At 36.6% G+C, this 22,352-nt stretch overlaps 1 protein-coding gene across 1 annotated transcript; it reads right to left on the bottom strand.

The window, feature by feature from the left end:
- Positions 1-7,962: 7,962 nt before the first annotated feature.
- LOC131036962 (pentatricopeptide repeat-containing protein At3g02330, mitochondrial) lies at positions 7,963-12,072 on the bottom strand. The gene is made up of 2 exons (XM_057968994.2): positions 11,913-12,072; positions 7,963-11,076 (listed from the first exon to the last, which is right to left on the bottom strand). Exons 1-2 carry the CDS (start codon positions 12,016-12,018, stop codon positions 9,317-9,319), a joined length of 1,866 nt encoding a protein of 621 aa, XP_057824977.2. The 5' UTR covers positions 12,019-12,072; the 3' UTR covers positions 7,963-9,316.
- Positions 12,073-22,352: the final 10,280 nt, after the last annotated feature.

The raw sequence follows: 22,352 nt of genomic DNA, 5'->3' as shown, positions 1-22,352 counted from the left end.
ATTCATCCAAATTAACAATTTTTGCTCAAGAAGTAATGAATATTTTTTTTATAAACAAACTATGATGTTTACAAATGAATTATGTTGTTACAACAACAATAACACCATTATAAAAAGCATTAGCAAAAACTAAAAAATATCAAAGTAAAAGAACCGCCAAAAACTACGAATCACACAACACCATTGAAATTGATCTCCTCCAAACTAAAAGATGAATTTCTCGACACTTAAAAGTTGATCTAATTGACCCAACAAGTAATCAAAAACTAATATTCTATAGCAAAAAAATGGTCTATAATAATAAGCAATAGCAACTAAAAATGCTAAGCGAACACTAGAAAACTAACTTCACCTAAATCCCTCAACAACACACACATACACATAGAAAAACTATAACAATATACAAATCCTTAAGCTTCAATGCATACCCTAAGTGAAATTGCTCTTTGAACCAAAGGGTTTTCCCCTTGATTCCAATCTCCAATAGGTTTTTATCCGCATAAGACTTTTGTATGAAAACTACTGTTTAGACAAATTTTGACAAAGTTTCTATATAATAAAATGAGATTATCCAAATAAGAAATAACTTGCAATATATAAATGAATGCATATCCAATGCCCCTTATTGTATAATTTAAATTTCAAATACTAAAATAAATATTATCCTTAACTCCCTCAATCAATGTTGACTAAAAATAGCTTAGTATATTGCTCCACTTAGCATTGATGCATTCTACCATAACTCATAAAATGCCTCTAGAAGAATCTTGACCCTCTCATGCACTAGAAGCCCCCAAGGCTAGAAATGAAGCATCAATATTCACGTCCTTTCAAATTCTCTAACTATTTTATACACCATTGTGAACTCGTTGCTTGCAACAATAAGAATTTATCAAAATGTTACGCATTTGTTGCTACCTTTTACTATTTGCCTGGGATTTTTTACCATTTATTATAATAGATAGACAAACATTATGGTGTATTTGGCATTGCCTAAGCAAGCATGCATTTGTTGGATTCTTTCACCAAGTGGTGAGTTTGTCCATCATAAAACAACAGGTAATTGCACATTTTTAAGTTAAAAAAATAAAATTAAAATCTTGTTCTTTGTTTCACTTTGATCCTTTTTACATTAAATAGTCCTAGATGGATCTTCAATGAATAAATGAATTCTCATAAATACAAGTCCACACAAAATGTGTACTAGATTGGCTCACAATGACTATTAGAAGGAAGTTGACAAGACTAGATTTTAATTTATATTTAAAAGGTCAAGATTCAAATTAGTGAGAACAAAAATGACCAAGATCAAGTCTACACTTGCAAGTATGATCCTAAGTGATGAATGGTAAATCTAGGGATCAAGAACAATTTATTGTGAAGAGTGATGATGGGATTTGGATATCATGATGTCATGAGTTGACTACACACAAGACCATACAACTTGTAGACTTGGTGCAGTCACAATAGGAGGGTTCTCAAAGAGAACAGTTCGGACCGTGCAACAAGCGTCACACAACAGAAACAACTCAAAGTGATAGAGGCAATGCAGAAACAAACTATATTATATCATGAAAATCAGTTACAAACTATCAGTAACATGCGGGCTCCAAAATTCGGCTCACAGGTATGAATACAAAACATACGTGTTATGCAACAATTGGATCAAGCAAGAATGCGAGCCAACTATGGACCTCCTAACCTTGAGATCTATCTTCTATATTCTAACTACTTGATTCTAAATGCTTAATTACATTGATTTATATGATCAAGGGTGATCCGCATCGGCCCAAGGTGAAACATTCACCGATGACCAAAATGAAATGTGTAAAACAACGAGGTCAGCCTCCGCCAATTAAGAGATCCATCCGGAAAAATCCATAGGAGGAAGTGCGGACCAAAGGAAAGGTCGGCCACACGCCAAGAAACGTTGGAGACAACGAACTGAAGCTCTACAAGCTATAGAAATAATCCGCAAGATTCGCCATTAGCAAAATAGGTCCAAGCGGTTCCAGTGTTCAAAGCCAGAAAACTGTCTTGGATTCTGGAAGTGATAACTTGTCGGGAAAAAATCCAAACGTCCCGCAGACTTAGGATAAGGCAAATGAACATGTCCACAATCAAAATCCAACTACACAAGATCTGATGAACAAATGTAAAGAAATGCAGAATGAAATGTTGAACTGCAAAACAAGAACAAACTAAAAAGAAAATGTTTTTGGTTGATGCAAAATTGCCAAGAAGCAAGGATGCTCCTACATCAAGACTAGTCATTACATTAAGGACACTTTAATCAAAGTGAACCCAAAACATAAAATAAAAGGGGATGTGTGCACAATTTCTCTCTTACAAAATGCAATAGATGATAGAAAAAAAAAACATTATCTTTGGGAAATGATATGTAATTTCCATATTTCATAATACGTTAGATAGCTTTCACTCAAATTTTGTGTTAATATTTACACTTATAATACAATTCAATATATTATTCATAAACTTGTGGTTATTTAATGCAGTCATTCCATTACATGATGAATGGTTTATCTCCTTAAATCTAGCACCCTTATAATATATAAAACCACATTGTGCCATTCAATGCATAGGATGGTGGTTAAATTGTGGCATTGTTGTTGTTGCCACTAAGGTTCAAACCCCTACTAGGCCATTATAATTGTGGGCATTGTACCCTTACTAATCCATTGTGCTCATAGATTTGAACCTTTTCATTGAAGTTGTTGGTGTTCATGTCAATGACTTTGTGCTCCAAACCCTCAACCCTTGTTGGGCTACTAAGCTAGTAGGTTTGGACTATGTGTTCATGTGTAGAGATGAGGTCTCCCATTTTGGCATTACCTAACTTGGGGTAGGCTAAAATTCCCATATTACCAATTAAACAAGGAAAAAATCATTCTACTACAATTATTGTTTATTAATTAGTTAAATTTATCTTTAATAATGTAATGGTGAAAATCGCATACCCATTCCTGTTTCCCTTATGTTTTTAGTGTACTTCATTTAGAATGTCTTTTATGCAATAACAAGTATACAAACGAGTTTTCTTGTGAGAAATTCAGCTTATGACTTTAATATGTTCTCATTTCACCCATCTTCAAGAATTGGTAACGTTCCTTAGATCTCTCATTCACCACCTTGGATTAAATCCGTAGGCATGGAATTGACCAATGACATCATTTCTAGAACCATGGATCTAAACCTCGAGCTTTTATAACTCAAAATTCAAATTTAAAATTTGCCAACCTTTTTTAGTAGCCATGACAACCTGATGCACATGTTTGTGTGGATTTGTATTTTATGTTGTTGCATTTAAGGGATTTCTCTATCCATTTGAAGTCATATATATACAACATGCCCCTAATCCATTTGTGCACCATTATAGCAAAAGCAATGGAAATCCTAATTGCATCACCAACATACATCATCTTACTAGGATATTGCATGCTTGTCTATTACTTTTAATCTTGGTCCTTGAATTGATCCACCTAGGGGCTTGATTGAGGAAAAAATGACCCTCACTTAGCAAGTTCCAAAATAGTGTTCTATAGACACATGCATGGCAAGCTGAGGTGGATTTATTACAATCATACATTTTCTGTCAAATCACTTTCACAGTTTCAATTCAATTCCAATGTGACAAATTTGTTCCACAAATGCAAAGATTAGTTTAGCGGACATAGATCTTAACCCAAAAATAGCACAATTAATTTATAGATTCTGAAGCATTCATCTAATCAAGGCTCTGATTTTCAGCACGTTGGTGAGTTGATTGCTAGCATCTTCAGTAGCATATTCCACGGACAAGATTCAAGCAAGTATCACATTTACTTTATGTAAACTCTACATTTAATTCTACATCTATTATTACAATCCCACCTCCACAATCCTAGATAAATTGTAGTGAAAGCTTTTGTTTTCATAAGAAATAATGTCTTAATGATATCAAATTTCTACAATCCATAATATTATCAATGTTGAGCTTCTGGATTAGATTGTGTGTTAGTTTTTGCATCAACATTTCGGACCACATTCCGTGATCCATCATCAGGATAGTAGAGAGAGCTAAAAAGGCATAAAATCTGATATCTATCCTGACAATGGATCATGGAGTGTAATCCGAAATATTGATTCAAAAACTAACATGCAATATAATCCAGAAGCTCAGCATTGATAATAATATGTATTTCCTTCCAGCCCAAGAGTCTGCCATATATAGTTAAAATTCTTCTTAGTTGAGATAATTTTTAAAAAAAGATTTATAATTTCAACAAATTCTGCTACTTAAATAAACATTATAAACAAGTCATTCTAGCATAAAACCTTGAGAAGTTAAGAAGATTGCCAAAAGAAACAATAAGCATGCCAGCATCCTCATGGAAGAAAAGGCCTTTTCCATTGGCCAACATTACATAGGTCCAAGTTAGAGAAATTATTGTTAGTTTTCGTGATCAGATTAACAATAATGAGCAGGAAATAATAATGCACAGTCACAAGAATCAAAGCACACAAATAGAAAGGGCACAGAACACAAGTATACCCTGGGAAAACCTCCCTCTTGGAGGAAAAAGCCCAGCAACAACAGATCCTCAGATTTGATTATTCATTATGAATAAAATTGCAGTCTTACAAGACTTATCTCAAGTTGAATACATGTGCAAATATCTTCAACTTCAAATGACCTTTTTGTAATTAGCATAACCGTGGCTTCTTCAGCATGAACAATAGACTTAAGTTCGCATCAATCAGAGCAGAGTCGCATCCATAGATCAAGTATCTTCACACCAAAGGAGAGCAAATGTATTTCGCACTGTTATTGCAAATCTGATTCGCATATATAATAATTGTATCAAGATGCATTCTATGTAGCTTTTATATATGAGGATTGGTGCCTTATTGGGTCGGCCCAATAAGGCACTTTTTGGCGCTAAAGTCTTTGTACTTTTCCCACGTTATATGTGCAAGATAGGGTCAAACCTATATCTTACTCCATGATTTATTTAGGTTCAGCCCTATCCTGGGCGCTAAGGTAGATGTTACAATCTCACATGTTTGACCTTGCTTGGTGTGTGAAAGAGAAAGGGCCCAACCCTATCCTAATTTGTGCACATAGATAGGGCCCAGCCCTATGTGCCCTTCTATATAAATAGATTAGATGGAGATAGGGCCCAACCCTATTTACACGCCTCTTTAATGAAGAAGGGCCCAGCCCTATAAGGATTCGGATGATGCCTTAAGGCAATCCAAATCCTTTTTATTTTCCTATCCTAGTTACACAAAAAAAAAACACTCCCTCTTAACTAGGGAGGAAAATAAATACATAGCCAAATTCTCATGGACAAACCCATGGCATGAATATTTACAAGGTTTAGGATTAGGGCCTAGCGCTAATAGTACAATCAGTATACAATTTGTGATTTGATCACGCAATTACATTACAATGAACCTTTACATGATCTTCTCTTGCAATGCTTGCAGAGGATGAAGCCAACGCTTCATTACTTTACACTTTCCTGGGGACCTGCATGTAACACCATGATCTTTCATCATGCATATCCGCAGAGGGTGACAGAGAACTTTCCATATGCACACCTACAACAATTAATACTCAAAGATATATATAACCATACAACATAAATCATGCACAACCGCAGAGGATACATAAGCTTATTCACTGAGAAGAACAACCTGTCACCTTGCACACCGCAGAGGGTGAACTCACCTTGCACTTCGCAGAGGGTGAGAATAACTGCCACCTTGCACTCCGCAGAGGGTGGACTCACCTTGCACTTCGCAGAGGGTGAGAGAGACCTGCCACCTTGCACTGCGCAGAGGGTGGACTCACCTTGCACTCTGCAAAGGGTGGATGATACACCCAGTGTATCATGGTTAGTATCATCATAAATAAACATTTTGCAATAGACAAGGAATATACATTAGATATATATTATCAATTCCTCTATTAAACCATAATGATTAGAACCCAAGAATGAAATGAGATATTAAAAGATATCAAGACTCCCTCTAAAACCCTATCTAAATAAAGAATTCACAGGCCTAATGATTCATTCTTACTTACGAAGTGGACCCATAGTAGATGAAAGGTAGACTTTCATAATTAGTCCGATGACAAGATCTGATTGGGGTAGGGCTTCTCAGGTCATGCATGAATGCTTTCTTCAGAGAGACATAATCTGAAAACATTATCTTCAAGAGTAGACATTAGGTTACCTTAGAGACATGATATAGTAAAACAAAACACCAACCCTTACAAACCCTCAACACACAGATTCAGACATATAGATAGAAGACATTTACCTATACTCGGATCCTAATACACATCCATATATATACACTATCACTATTCAGCCATGAAAACATTGAATATATAAGTGATAGTAGGTATATGATAGCAGAAATATATAAGGATGACAACAAGTATCAAAATAAGGTAAGTTTTAAGGTAGCTTCAAATCACCTACAACTTCACTTACCTATCTCCCTTGAAATAAATTGAGATTCATCACCTTTGAAGGTTCTAAGATACTAAGAGGATGAGGAATCCATTGATGCAGATGAGGGACCTTGACTGTGCATGTAATCATCTGAAAACCCTAGTTGTCACACAAATGTCTAGGCTGTAAATCTGATCAGTACACATGCAAACCTAGGCTCTGATAGCATGTTAGTTTTCGTGATCAGATTAACAATAATGAGTAGGAAATAATAATGCAGAGTCACAAGAATCAAAGCACACAAATAGAAAGGGCACACAACACAAGTCTACCCTGGGAAAATCTCCCTCTTGGAGGAAAAAAACCAGCAACAACAGATCCTCAAATCTGATTACTCATTATGAGTAAAATTGCAGTCTTACAACACCTATCTCAGGCTGAATACATGTGCAGATATCTTCAGCTTCAAATGACATTTTTGTAATCAGCATAACCGTGCCTTCTTCAACATGAACAATAGACTTAAGTTCGCATCAATTAGAGCAGAGTCGCATCCATAGATCAGGTATCTTCACACCAAAGGAGAGCAGATGTATTTCGCACTGTTATTGCAGATCTGATTCGCATATATAATAATTGTATCAAGATGCATTCTATGTAACTTTTATATATGAGGACTGGTGACTTATTGGGTCGGCCCAATAAGGCACTTTTTGGTGCTAAAGTCTTTGTACTTTTCCCACGTTATATGTGCAAGATAGGGTCGGCCCTATATCTTACTCCATGATTTATTTATGTTCAGCCCTATCTTGGGCGCTAAGGTAGATGCTACAATCTCACACATTTGACCTTGCTTGGTGTGTGAAAGAGAAAGGGCCCAGCCCTATCCTAATTTGTGCACATAGATAAGGCCCAGCCCTATGTGCCCTTCTACATAAAAACATTAGATGGAGATAGGGCCCAGCCCTATTTACACGCCTCCTTAATGAAGAAGGGCCCAGGAAAATAAAAAGAATTCGGATGATGCCTTAAGGCAATCCGAATCCTTTTTATTTTCCTATCCTAGTTACAAAAAAAAAACAATTATCACTACAATGACTCAGGTTCAAAACATGGGGAACATGCCCCTCCATGCTGATGCAGCCTTACATATTATCATAGAAGTTGATTGATTATTTATGGCATACTTATCTGATTACAAAAACACAGCGAAGATGAGCAGAGTCACAAATTTTGGTCTTTTCTGTGGATCAATCCACGTTCAAGTTTGTCTAATTATGTATTTTTGCAGATCTCTTTTATCACTCACCCATTTCTTGTATAACATTTGCCTGTAGTTCATAATTCTTCGCTGGCATGGACTTTTTTTTCTTTCATTTGCCCTTGCACTTAGTTACACTTATACCCGTATTTTCCATGATAAATGTGGATAAAAACAATATTCTGATAAGGAATTTCTTCATTCTATCTTATTGCATCACAGTTCAACACTTCATGAAGTCCAAGACTGATTCATTTTGCTGGTATAGCATGTTATAGAGACAAGGCAATACTCAAGCATTGTCATCAGAAGCTACAAGGTATATTCAACAAGTAGGGAGTGTTCTTCACAAAATTCGATCAAACCCAAAAGAATCTATGTGGGGAAAGTCCAAGCTACAAGCTCCAAAATCATTAAGTTCCTAATGTGAGGATTTAATCTGCTGTTTTACCCAGAATAGGGGCCTTGTTAAAAAAGGGCCCCAGAAGCAATGTAGCCTGATAGCTCATAACCCCTTCAACTCATAGATAATCATAAATTCTCTCCACACAAGACACAAAAATGATATTTTTTGTGGTTTCTCATAGCTTCTTCATACCATTTTGCATCCTGGTGTAAATGCCAAAGCAACTGATTTGCAAACAAATATCTCTAAGCAATATTAAAAGTTATCTGCAACTTCCATTTCTAGTTTGCTTCTCAGGGCACACCCGCTGCAATTGACATAAGTATGGAGATCAATGACATTTGATTGGTGAACCTCTAGCATTGTGGTGATACTTAAAAGATAATGGTTCTGAGAAAATTTTCAGGCTAGCGTTCAGTGACAGTGGTGATGGTAGTGATGTATATCCTTTTCAAACAAAATATCTTAACAAACTTATGAGTCTGTGACAAACTTGCAACTAGTCCTTTCATCAAACAAGTAAAAGAGGGTAATTCAAGTTCATGTGTCTTTCCTTTTTAAGCTGCACTACCTTAGTGACCGTATAAAGACAGCCCATTCTCAAAACTTGGTGGTACTGTGGGAATCTCAACACAGATGCGGGTTCTTGATAATTTGAATAAGAACTACTTGAGGTGTAATGATAAGCCCAAAGGCAAGTAACAATTTACACTGTGGTGATAAAACATGTGTTCATCTCGTTTTTCTTGCATGGCATGCAATGCAAGAGTCCGAGGAAAACCCTGCCTCCATCTGTCTACTCAACAACTCCAACTATAATATATACCATTCATCTGTGAATGAGACTGACCCCTAACAGTAAACATCTGCATTCTGTGTTGGACCTCAATCCAAACTACATCCTCGATCTTTTATCACACCCCTCACTTTCATTAAATTTCTCATATTTGCTACATCACATCTTCCAGCCGCAGCATATATGTTTTATAGCAGAATATATGTTTCTGCTACTTGTGGTTCCAACTCAAGAATACACTCTGTGGCATATTCTCCTGGTTCGATGTTTCCATGGACCCTGCAAGCACCAATCAAACACAAGGTTTGAAACTGGCTAATACCCTGTCTCCATCTGTCTACTCAACAACTCCAATTGTCCTAAATATTTCTAATCTAGGAATGTCATCAGTCGCCAACAGTAAATGTGTGCACCCTGTTTTGAACCTCAATCCAACTACATCCTGGATCTTTAATCACACCCCTTTCACTCATTAAATTTCTCATGTATGCCACATCATCCCATCTTCCAGCTGCAGCATAGATGTTTGATAGCAAAACATATGTTTCTGCTGCTTGTGGTTCCAACTCAAGAATACGCTCTGCTGCATATTTTCCTAGTTCAACATTTCCATGTACCTTGCAAGCACCAATCAATGTCTGCCACATTGACGCATTGGGTTCTATTGGCATTTGCTTGATAAAGTCCATTGCTTGATGAAGTTGTCCCACACGGCCAAGAAGATCAACCATGCACGCATAGTGTTCTAACCTTGGTATGATTCCATAATCACAAATCATTGAATCAAAGATATGACGAGCATCTTTCACCAGGCCTGCATGCCTGCATGCAGAAAGAACACAAACAAATGTTCTGGAGTCTGGATTCACACCAAGATCTTGCATGTTTTCAAAGAGCTGCAGGGCTTCATTGCCATGACCATGCTGAGCACATCCAGATATTATTGCATTCCATGTGACAACATCTCTTTCAGGTGCATCCCTGAACACTTTCTTTGATTCCTCTAAGTTTCCACATTGAGCATACATTGCAATAATAGAATTTTGCACACAAACATTTGTAACAAAACCAATCTTAATGGTCTGAGCAAGCACCTGCTTTCCATTTTCTAGGGTTGCTAAGCTTCCACATGCACTAAGAATGGTAGCAAATGTGAACTGGTTTGGCTTCATTCCTGCTTGCTGCATTTTGCAAAATATTTTCAGAGCTTCGTCCTCATGCTTCTCATGAACAAATCCAGCTATTATTGCAGTCCAGGAGACTATATTATGCTCTGCCATTTTGTCAAACACTAATCTTGCATTATCTATTCTCCCACACCAGACATACATGTTGATGAGAGCATTATTTAAAGATAAATTTGAATTCAATCTGGTTTGAATTGTGTAGGCATGTACCTGCTTTCCATAATTAAGATATTCTGCGCATATACAGGCACCAAGGATGCTTACCAATGAGAATCTGTCTGGCTGAATGCCTTCCCGTTGCATTCGGTGTAATTGTTTCATGGCCTTTTCACCTTGCTTATTATGTACATACCCTGCAATAATTGAATTCCATAAGACTGTGTCTTTTTCAGGCATTTTATCAAAAACTTTGTATGCATCTGCTATATATCCACATTTTGCATATACATCAACAAGGGCACTCCCTACAAAGACGTTTGACTTAAACATAGATCTCACCATGCGGGCATGGATTGCCCTCCCCTGTTCCACAGCCACCAAGCTCGCACATGCTGCAAGAACACTAGAAAAGGTGAACTCATCTGCTCCGATACCTAACTGTTGCACTTGGGAAAAAATTGTTAGGGCATCCCAATCAAATCCATGTTGCACATAACCTGCAATTATGGCATTCTGGGAGATAAGATTTGGCTCAGGTATTTCATCAAACGTTCTCCTTGCAGCTTCTATGCTTCCACACTTGACATACATAGTAATAAGTGCATTTCCAACAAATACATTCAAGTCAAATCCAGACATGATCAAGTGCACATGAACTTGTCTACCATATCCCAAATCTGCCGCAATCGCACAAGCGGTAAGAACACTGGCAAAGGTGAACTGATTTGCCCTTGCACCTGCCTCCAGCATTTGGGAAAAGTGTACAATGGCCATGTTACCACACCCATGTTGCACATATCCTGCAATCATTGCAGTCCACGTCACAACGTTTCTCTTAGGCATTTTCTCAAACACTAGGCGTCCTTCTTCCAAACTGCCACATTTTACGTACATATTAATGAGATGATTTGAGACGAAAGTGTCAGGGTAAGATCCGGTTTTGATCATGTGGGAATGAACCATCTTTCCTTCTGCCAAGGCCTTTGCCTTAGCAAAGGCATGAAGAAGTTCAGCATAGGCTCTATTCCCCATCCCAACGCCAAAATGTTGTAAAGCATTTAGGGTTTGTTTCATTATCTCTTCTTTACAGAACATGTCCCCACCCATACCAATATGATCTCCATGTTCAAGGGTTCTGGACTTTTTAATTCGATACTTCTCATTGAATTTTGCATTTGAGAATTGCCCTTCATTAATTTTTTCAATTGGACATTGTCCATTACTGAATTCTTCCATAGGGTAGCAATTCTTATTAAATTTTTCAATTGGGTATTGCGCATTACTGATCTTTTCTGTTAGCGACTGACTCTTAACGGTTCTGGATTGATTCTTACTAATTTTTTCTCCAAGGCTTTCTTCAGAAAGTGCGACAGTACAAATAAAACCAAAATTTGCTTCAATACAATATTGCATTGAATCAAGAGGGTGTATTTGATTACAAAAATCAAGATGTGCACGTTTGAACATGTGGCTATGGATTTTATGCACATTAGGTTGCAAACTTGTTTTCAGATGCAGGATTGAAGTGAAAAAAATCATGTTGGTATTGCCTGGCGCGGGTACAATAGTCGACATGTATAGTGTTTCAAATGAAATAAAACCTAATAATAATAATCATAAACATAGGCAGAGTTACCTGGAACTTGAAATGCCTTGCAAATGAACTTGGTTTTGGTTTGTGTTCTTACAGTGCCTTGGCTCCACATGGCATTGAACAGATGCGAAAAAGGTATTATTTTCATCTTCTATATCAGAATGATTTACAACAATCTGTAGCAGACGGCATCATAGAACATTTGCTTTTAAGAGAGTAAATTGAAATGAGAAGTTTATGCTGATTTTGATTAATTTAAAGGCTCAATTAGTGGAAGAAAAGTTCAGATGATCATTTTTTGGGGGTTAGTGGAGCCGCAGGCCTAGAATTTGACGGCCACCCCTGCCTGTCATGAATTTTTTTATGACGGTTTAATAATTTAAATGCCTTTCGTTTTACGTTTTTCAAAAAATGTTAAGTGTCAATTTTTTTTAATTTGTGAATAGTTTATTATAAGTTTTTTATTCAATTGAAGTGAAAAGAAATAATTCCATCAAAAAAATGTAAAAATTTAAAAAACAATGATAAATTAGTAATGCACTAAAAAAAATCTTAAATTTACTCGTAAGTTTCTAAATTCAACCCAAAAATCTTGTTTATTATAAAAATAGAAATCATTTTAGATTTTTTTATTACAATATTTTAAAAAAGCAGAAATAATTATATCTTATCATTTCAATTGTTAGAAGTTTCTATATTGATATTTAAGACAATCTTTAAAAAATATTAAAAAATAAATTGACAAAGTTTCTAAATTTATATAAGAAAAAACATGCTAAACATTCATATAAAAATAATATAAAATTAGAAACAATTATATCTTAATCCTACCATTTTAAAATATTCTAAATAAATTCATATATTTATAATAAACATTGTAAAATAATATATATCAATATATATGATCTATTATAATATTTTACGGCTTATTAATAATTTTAAGTGTCATATATACGGTTTGTGAAAAAAATAGCATGTCAATGCATACGTTCTACTAATTTTTTACACTGTCAAATACGGTTCAAAAGTGGGAAAACGGCCATTTTGCCTGTCAAATTCCAGGCCTGAGTGGAGGCATATAGATGAGTTTAATTTTTATGTCTGATATGGTTCTCTTATTTTCGCTTTGGTGACTTGCAATATTTTATTCTACATATTTGTCATCTTTCCAAGAATCTTTTAAAGAAAATTATTGGTTAAAATTTCTAACTGAAATTGGAAAGAACTTAAATTATGTCTTTTAAAGCATTTAAAAAAAAAAGGCGTTGCTATTACAATTATTATCTTTGAAGAGCGAACAAGGTGAGTAATCATAGCAAATCTTAACAAATAGCAATGATGATAAATTTGGAGATAGTGGAGTTGCAAGGGTTGAACAATGAACACTTGTGCACTTTAGAAATAAAGAAAAAATATGAAATGATGTTTAACTACCTCAGGTTTTGATGTCATGAAGGGTAGGGAATAGAAGGCTCTAAGCATCAAATGTTTTAGGGTGGAATCAGATAGTTTGTTGAGGAAAGAATAATGAAGAAGGAAAAAGGGGTGTAGATGCGACTAAAATATGAAGTCGAGATCATTAAGAAGAATTAAATATCGGAATCCAATAGTGACGTGGTGGCTATTGTAGCGTCCTAAAATTGCGACACTTGCAATTTCGACCGCATTTGGGTCTTCACGATGGCGATGCAACATGGAACCTGAATGGAGACCCTGAAACTTGTTCATGACATCAAAAACTGCATTTTTCAGCACCCTGGTCCCCCAGAACCATGGCGCCCAGCGCCCTAGTCCCTGGCCCTATTTTTGGGCCCGATCTCTTTGGGTCTCGGGTCTTTATGTTTGCAAATTGGAAAATAATCTTCCCAGGTCGGCCCAAGGTCGGAAAAATCAGTCTTTTAACCCTAATTGACAAGTATATAAACTACATTTCCTCTCCCATTTTGAAAGATGAAGAAAAAAGGCGGAAGCGATACTCAAACATTCAAGCATTCAAGCATTCAAGCATTCCTTCAAGCAATTGATCATTCTAAGTCTCCATTCAAGGTTAAGTGTTGCATTCAAGACAAGGATTCAACCATTGAAGAGGAGATCACATACAACATACAACATACAACAACATTTACACCTTCACATGTAAGAATACAAACATTCTTACAACAAGGTATTGGTACTTTATTACATTACAATCATTTACATTTACAGCATTCTCATTTCTTGGTTAATTCCAAAACCGGGGTTTGACCTAAGGGCAAACCCCTAATCCCTAACCCCCCAATCGTCCTCGCTTTTCTGTGTGTAGGTTGCAGGTATGCGGCTGTAATTGAAGATCTAGAATCCTTGTGTAGAGACGAACAAATCCCCCTTCATTTCGCGGATTTTTCGGAGGACCGTGTGCACGCCGGGCGCCATCGTCCCGTCAACTTTTGCTCAAATTTGCAGGATAGCACCGTCTCGACATTTTACTGCTAATTCCAGGTCCACAGCTTCATCCTATATTCCTATCTCTGTTTATAAGCGAATCTTTCTCACTTTACATGCATTCCTAGCTCAATCCTTCTATCTACATTCTTTACAAAAGAGGGTAGCCTTGCTGTCTTAACCCTTGAAACTCATTTAGAATCCAATCTTGCATTGTGTGGGATTGGATCTTGTGGGTTTCAACCCCTCTTTTGAATGTAAAGTCTCCCCTAAGTGAAAACCGTCAACCCTAGTGACCTCCTTCCCCTCTCCTCGGAGTGGTGGGGGGAACACTTAGGGTTCGCTCGCGATTTTCCGCTTTACATTTTGGTGAACCCGACGTGAACATCCTTTCTGATTATTCATGGTTAGATCTAAAAATTGGATGCCTTGATTACATTTCCATGTTTGATCTTTTGCAAATTTTAGAGGTTAATTGCATAAAAAGCCTAAATTTTCTTTTTAGTAATTGAGCTTGTGAAATGTTTAATGGTTAATGCTTGTTTCAGATCTACCCTTCTATTACAAATTGTCAATTCACATTTGTGCTTTAATTCTAAAAATTAAGTGGTTAAGTGTCAAAACCCTAATTTTTAAAACCCTCTTGATTCAACCTTTGACTAATAATTTCACTGATCAAAACATCTCCAAATCGGCTATAACTTTGGATTCCGCAACAAAATCATAATATCTTTCATCCCTGAAAATTTGGAAAAAAGTTGCGAGGACCGTGTGCACCCCGAGCGCCATCGTCCCCGACATTTTTTCTGAAATTTCGGGAGCTAGATCTTACTGTATTTTTCTGCTAAAATCCAGAATTTTGACTGATTTTATCAATTCTAACACTTTCAAAATTAAAGTCAAAGTTGGTCTAGTGATTGCTTGGATTAAGGCTCCTAATCATTCAAAAATTGTTGAAATTGAAATTTTGTGTCAAAATTGTGTTCTTACTGTCCTAAATCTGAAAAGCGTGTTGGCATTCATTTGAAATTTCAGTGCTTTATTCAAATTCTTGCAATTTGTGTCTTTTGAAATTAAGTGTTTAATTGCAACAACTTTGATTTCTACTTTCAAAATTGAATTTTGTGTGAAATTGAGTCAACTTTTAAATTTCAAAGCTTGCATTGCTCTTAGTATTCCCTCTAAAATCATAAAATTCAAAATTTCAGTTTCCCTCTCTTTTTCAAAATTCAAATTTTGCATTTTTCAACAATCTTGGTAGGGTTCAATTTTGAGATTGCAACTTTAATTTGGCCTATCTACAGATCGTAAAATCACTCAATTTTTTCAGATTAGCTTTAAAATCATCATAACTTTCATCCCTGAAAATTTTGAAAAAAGTTGCGAGGACCGTGTGCACCCCGAGCGCCACGATCCCTGACATTTTTTCCGAAATTTCGAGAGATTGTCGTGATTGCATTTAAGAGCTTAAATCTAGGAGATTGGCTGATTTTATTGAAATTTGCTACCTCTAAATTCAAAATTTTATCTCCCTCTCTAGTGCATGAGTTTTACAACAATAAGCCCTACTTACACTATTCCCGTTAGACGAAGCCTTAGAATTAAGTCTTTCCAAGGTTTAATTACCGAGGAGATGGAACCTAATTTGAATAGCCTTTTTAACGAGGACACGGGTAATTCCTCTAATCCTCCTAATGATGAAGAAGCTCTCCATGAGGTTTCTGTAGAACAACTTTCAAAATTGGATAACCAATTTGATGATTTTCAGCAATGGATGTCTCAAGAGTATCCCGATAGTCAAACTCTTTCATTAATTGAGGGTCTAAAACGTATGGTTCAAAGTGATAAGAATGGAATTGATATTTTGTGTGGTATTGCACACCTTGTGGATTCGAATGTGATGCCTATGAAGAGTTGTGCTAAAACTTTAGGTTATACACAACCTCCCACTCAAGTCAATCATTCTATTCCTTTGACAACTTCTATTGCTAGCATACCTACCTTTACATCAAACATAATGACTACTTCTATACAAGACATTCCCCCTATGATCACTAGTCATGGGGGCAATCCTTCTTCTTCAATTAACCCTCTTCCTTCATTTAATCCGACTTCTTCATTCATTCCTTCAATGAGTGTTCCTATTACATCTCCACAAATGAAGATGACGCAAGGGGGCAATTCATTTAATAATTCCATTCCTCCTTGTAGTGCTCCTCTTTTCCAATCCTCTCCTATGACTAACTATCATAGTGTCCCGCCACCTTACTCTCAATCAATACCTTCTTTCAATAACATAATACCTCCATCACAATCTAACATGTCTAATATGAGCTCTTCGACTGAAGCGACCATTAACAATCTTGCACAAATTGTCTCTTCTTTACAGCAACAAATTGCCTCTATGAATCAATCTAAGTTTAGTGTGCCCACATTTTATGTTGCGAGCCCACTTTCTCTTGACATTGTTCGAGCTATCCCCCCTAAACATGTTGAAATCCCACATTTGGAGCTTTATAATGGTAAAGGTGATCCTCTAACACATGTTAAGACTTTTCAAACAATATGTACCGATTTTGCTTATGACCAAAGGTTGCTTGCAAAACTGTTTACTAGGACATTAAGAGATAAAGCCCTACAATGGTATTGCCCGTTGCCTTCTTATTCTATTACTTCTTTTGAACAACTTGCAAATGCTTTTATTCAACAATTTCAAAACAATATAAGTCCTAAAGTTACTTTGATTGATTTAATGCATTGTAAACAAGGTGTTAAAGAAAAAGTGACTGATTTCATTGGTAGATATAAGCATTTGTATGCTCAAATTTCTTTTCCAGTGCTTGACAATGATATTCAAAGAATCCTTATTTCTAATTTACAAAAAGATATTCGAGACAAACTTCGGTTTTCTGAGTTTACTTCTTTCCAACAGTTGTGTGCAACTCTTCACAATTATCAACTGGTTGTGAGTCAAATGGAACAAGCAAATCCTATGGCTCCGGGTGATAAGGGTGATAGTAGTCAACAACCATTTGGGAAGTTTAAACCGAACAGAGAGTCCATTAAGTTCAATGAAAACATCATCAACAACAATGTGAATGCAGCATCAGGTGTGCCTCCTATTTCTAAGTTTTTCAAAAAAGAAAGAAAGTTTACTCCTTTGAATGAATCATTGCATAGTATTATGAATAAGTTATTGGAACAAAATGTGCTTACTCTCCCTCCTATAAACCAAATTGATCCTACAAAGATTAATTCACCCTATTTTGATAACAAATCTTTTTGTCAATTTCATCGTCAACCTGGGCATGATACTGAAAAATGTTTTGCTTTAAAGGGTAAGATTCAAGATTTGATTGATAATAATACTATCTCTGTTTCTGGTATGAATGATAAAGGCAACACATCTATAGCTCCTCCTAACCAAAATCTTAAGATTTTTACTGATCCATTACCTTCTCATACCTCTAATGTGATTAAAACTAATGATTCCTCTTTCTCATCTGATGGTCTTGTGTCTATGACTCCGAATGTGATTAACTTTGTAGAGCAGCAAGAAAACCCTAAAGAACCTTCCATCACATTTGATTCTAGTGAAACTATCAGGGCACCTGATGGTCCTTTATATATAGTTGCAAAAGTCAAGAATACACCTTGCCGTGGAGTGCTTATTGATCCTGCTTGCATGGTTAATGTTATTACTGAGGAATTTCTTTTTACTTTGCAATTGAATCAAGTGATCTATGACAAAATAGATGTGATTGTGAAATTATTTGATGCATTTTCTTCTCCTGCAATTGGTTCTATTACATTACCTATTGAGGTACATAACAAATCCCTTGATGTGAACTTTGCTATTATTCCTTCATCTGAACAATTTCGTGTGAAGCTAGGCTATCCTTGGCTATCTTCCATGAAAGCTATTGCTTCTCCTATTCACAAGTGTTTGAAATTTCCCCATAATGGTGAAGTTGTTACTGTCAATCATAGTCTCTTTAAACCAGCTGAAAGAACTTCTAGCGTTCCTATTGATTATTTTTGGCCTAAACAATTCCAATCTCTTCCTTCGCGAAGTGATCATCTTTTCAAATCTTATCAAAAGTGGAAAATAGATATGATCCTATCTCTAAGTGAATCTAGAACACCCAAACTTGATATTCCTATCATTCTTGAGAAGGAAGTTCTTCCTTTGAAAGATAAAACTAATGTCTTTCCTCAAGAAGATTCCCAACCCATTCCTATGGATGTGACTATGTCTATGTCTAATAAACTTTCTAAAAGTAGACCTATACCTCCTCGTCATGATGGACTTGGTCTCCTTCCTAAACCAAATATTCCTCCTTTATATGGAGCAGTTCCTCCTCCTTCCTCTTATGGAGAGAAGAGACCTTCCTCTTCTCCTATTATCCAGCCTAAGAGACCACAACCTAAACACCCAAGTGATAAGGATGAGAACATTCCTCCTCCTCAATCTTCTCCACTTCCTACTAAGACTAGACAAAATCGTTCTACACGTGAACGCCGACGAAAGCGTCGTCTTAGAGCTCAGGCAGCTGCTTCTCAAACTTTGCAATCTCCAAAAACACCTTCAACAAGCATTGTTCCATTTTCTCCAAAATCTCCTAAACATAAGATGCATGATGGTCTTGATCCTGTGCGAGTCAAAGATCCTATTTTTATAAATCTTGATGATGATATAGATGAAAATGTTATTCATGATGAAAATGTTACTTCTCTTGCTTCTGATAGTGAATATGAATATGTTGATGTTGATAACCATTTATCTAATGAATTTTCTAAAGCACTTATCCTAGCTCCTAGACAAGAACAACGTGGCTTGGAACATGAACATAGCCCTTGTTTGGATCTTGTGATAGCTCCATCTGCTGTGTTGAATGTTCCTCCTCTAGCGTGTTTCTTGCCTTCCCGAAATATTGATCAGCAAGATCGGGGGGTAGATGACGTGCTAGACTAGTTTCATTAGCATAGCAGATTCTCTCCTCCTCTCTTTTGTTACTTCTTCTATGTGTTATTCTCATTCTTCTATTCATTGTCCTTAGTGTTGTCTACTTGAGGACGATGCAAAGCATTGAGATCTCTTTTGGTCTCTCTCATGTTGACTCAAAAGACACATGTGTTCCCTTCTTCTAGGTGACCTTCCTTGATTGGGGAATGAAGAACAATTATGCATACATACATATGATATACATGAATTATCATACAGCATACTGACCCCAAGGAAAGCGAAGTCACCTCATGCTTTGTGTTTTGTGTCTATTATCCTTGGGTTTATCTCACACTTGGGGGCTAAATCTTTGTGATAACGTGCTCCTTTCCCTTCTCATTTCTTATGTGTATCACTACCTTAAAGAAATCACCCCCGTTGAGGCGTGTGCGATCGCTTTAACGTAGGGGGGCATACACCCTGTCTATCCCTTCAGGATACTTGAAAATTTCTTGGCGAACTTAGCTTTGCCTTGAAAATTTTTGGTATTTCTCTTGCATGATTCATAGTGAGGGAACCTTACTACTGACAGTCATGGTTCTCCCTCGTGATCTTCCCTTTTACTTTGTCAATCGAAGTCATAAGATCCTTAGTCCACTGAGGGCTTGGTGTGTCTTGCCTCCTTGACGTGGTGAAAGTATTTCAATGTTGTTTCCTTGTACTTTACCGAAAGTATGAGCGTACGCTTATACTCCCGCTAAAGTGGGGGCTAAATGTAGCGTCCTAAAATTGCGACACTTGCAATTTCGACCGCATTTGGGTCTTCACGATGGCGATGCAACACAGAACCTGAATGGAGACCCTAAAACTTGTTCATGACATCAAAAACTGCATTTTTCAGCACCCTGGCCTGATCCTCCTTGCGCCCTGTTGTCCCTGGAGGTGGGACCATGGCGCCCAGCGCCCTGGTCCCTGGCCCTATTTTTGGGCCCGGTCTCTTTTGGGTCTCGGGTCTTTATGTTTGCAAATTGGAAAATAATCTTCCCAGGTCGGCCCAAGGTCGGAAAAATCAATCTTTTAACCCTAATTGACAAGTATATAAACTACATTTCCTCTCCCATTTTGAAAGATGAAGAAAAAAGGCAGAAGCGATACTCAAACATTCAAGCATTCAAGCATTCAAGCATTCCTTCAAGCAATTGATCATTCTAAGTCTCCATTCAAGGCTAAGTGTTGCATTCAAGACAAGGATTCAACCATTGAAGAGGAGATCACATACAACATACAACATACAACAACATTTACACCTTCGCATGTAAGAATACAAACATTCTTACAACAAGGTATTAGTACTTTATTACATTACAATCATTTACATTTACAGCATTCTCATTTCTTGGTTAATTCCAAAACCGGGGTTTGACCTAAGGGCAAACCCCTAATCCCTAACCCCCCAATCATCCTCGCTTTTCTGTGTGTAGGTTGCAGGTATGCGGCTGTAATTGAAGATCTGGAATCCTTGTGCAGAGACGAACAGATCCCCCTTCGTTTCGCGGATTTTTCGGAGGACCATGTGCACGCCGGGTGCCATCGTCCCGTCAACTTTCGCTCAAATTTGCAGGACAGCGCCGTCTTGACATTTTACTGCTAATTCCAGGTCCGTAGCTTCATCCTATATTCCTATCTCTGTTTATAAGCGAATCTTTCTCACTTTACATGCATTCCTAGCTCAATCCTTCTATCTACATTCTTTACAAAAGAGGGTAGCCTTGCTGTCTTAACCCTTGAAACTCATTTAGAATCCAATCTTGCATTGTGTGGGATTGGATCTTGTGGGTTTCAACCCCTCTTTTGAATGTAAAGTCTCCCCTAAGTGAAAACCGTCAACCCTAGTGACCTCCTTCCCCTCTCCTCGGAGTGGTGGGGGGAACACTTAGGGTTCGCTCGCGATTTTCCGCTTTACAGCTATGAATTGAGGAACCTGGCATGGAAGGAGAAATGAATAATGGAATGATTATAGACAATGAAGCCCCTATTCAAAACATTGAAAAAGAGGAAGAGAACCCAAATCATACAAAAGAGGCAAGGTGAAACACTAGAATTCAGATCCTTGATGAAGTTGTTGAATAAAAAAAAATTGTTAATATTGTTTTTTAAAGAGGAATCCATATTGAATTAAACTTCTATAAATGGGCTAAACTTAATTGGGAAAACATGGGTTGGGAGATTAAAACAATTAGAGGCCTAGGTAAAAGATATGTCTCATGTATGTTTAACTCTGCTAAGCATGCTCGAGCAATTTTACAATATGGCACATGGATTATATGTGGATAGGTCTATTATTTGCAAGCTTGAACATGTGATTTTTGTCTTGAAGGTCCTTCTTGTTCACACTATTTGATGCGGTTGGAATTGCTACTTTTAAATTTACCCTTTAGAGGGGTTTTGAAGGATATTGTGGCCCAACTTGGTAAAGTTATATCACGTAAAAAGAATTTAGATAAATTTGCTAGTTTAGGAGTTTATCCAAAGGTATGTGTGAAAATTTTGAATAAACCTTTGCTAGAATATTAAACTTTTTGGTCTAGGTTTTGAATTGGAACAACCAATAGTGTATCTGAAAAAGCCAAATGCTTGTTTTTTGTTGACAAGAAGGGTATTTGATTTGATACTACCATGCTATTAAAAATAGGCATCCTTCTTATTATCTAGCTGCTTTAGATAATTTTATCACTAAACCAATCGAACAATCATCGCCAATCATTAAAATCTCTTCTTCACATTCCTTACAAAATAACATTATTCTTCCTCCTTTTGGCCAATCCACTCCTAAATCTCTCATATTGGGCTAATATTCTTATAAAGATGCTATTATGGTTGATGAGTAGAAGGTTGTTCGAAAGAGAAAAGAACCATTTGTATCCTCTTCTTTTATACACTCTTCTACTAGAAAACCATCTTGCCTTCACTCTTTTGAATTGTTGACATCCCCTAACAGATCCATTTCTCCTCCTCCTAATTGTAAACAAAGATCAAGGTTTTCATTGGTTGTTTCAAATGAAATATTGAGCAATGAACAAGTGGTTTCCATCTCAAATCATTTTGGAGTCTTGCCA

This window comes from Cryptomeria japonica, chromosome 11, assembly GCF_030272615.1.
Source record: "Cryptomeria japonica chromosome 11, Sugi_1.0, whole genome shotgun sequence".
Classification (NCBI taxonomy): Eukaryota; Viridiplantae; Streptophyta; class Pinopsida; order Cupressales; family Cupressaceae; genus Cryptomeria; species Cryptomeria japonica.
This window is presented reverse-complemented; position numbering and strand designations above follow the sequence as displayed.

Bases quoted from the DNA above. Each gene is read 5' to 3' on its own strand.
- LOC131036962 (XM_057968994.2), bottom strand. From the start codon at position 12,018: ATGAAAATAATACCTTTTTCGCATCTGTTCAATGCCATGTGGAGCCAA. The intron at 11,077-11,912 runs GTAACTCTGCCT...CAATGATTGCAG, and splicing joins CAAGGCATTTCAAGTTCCAG to GATATGTGCAACATGGGTGT.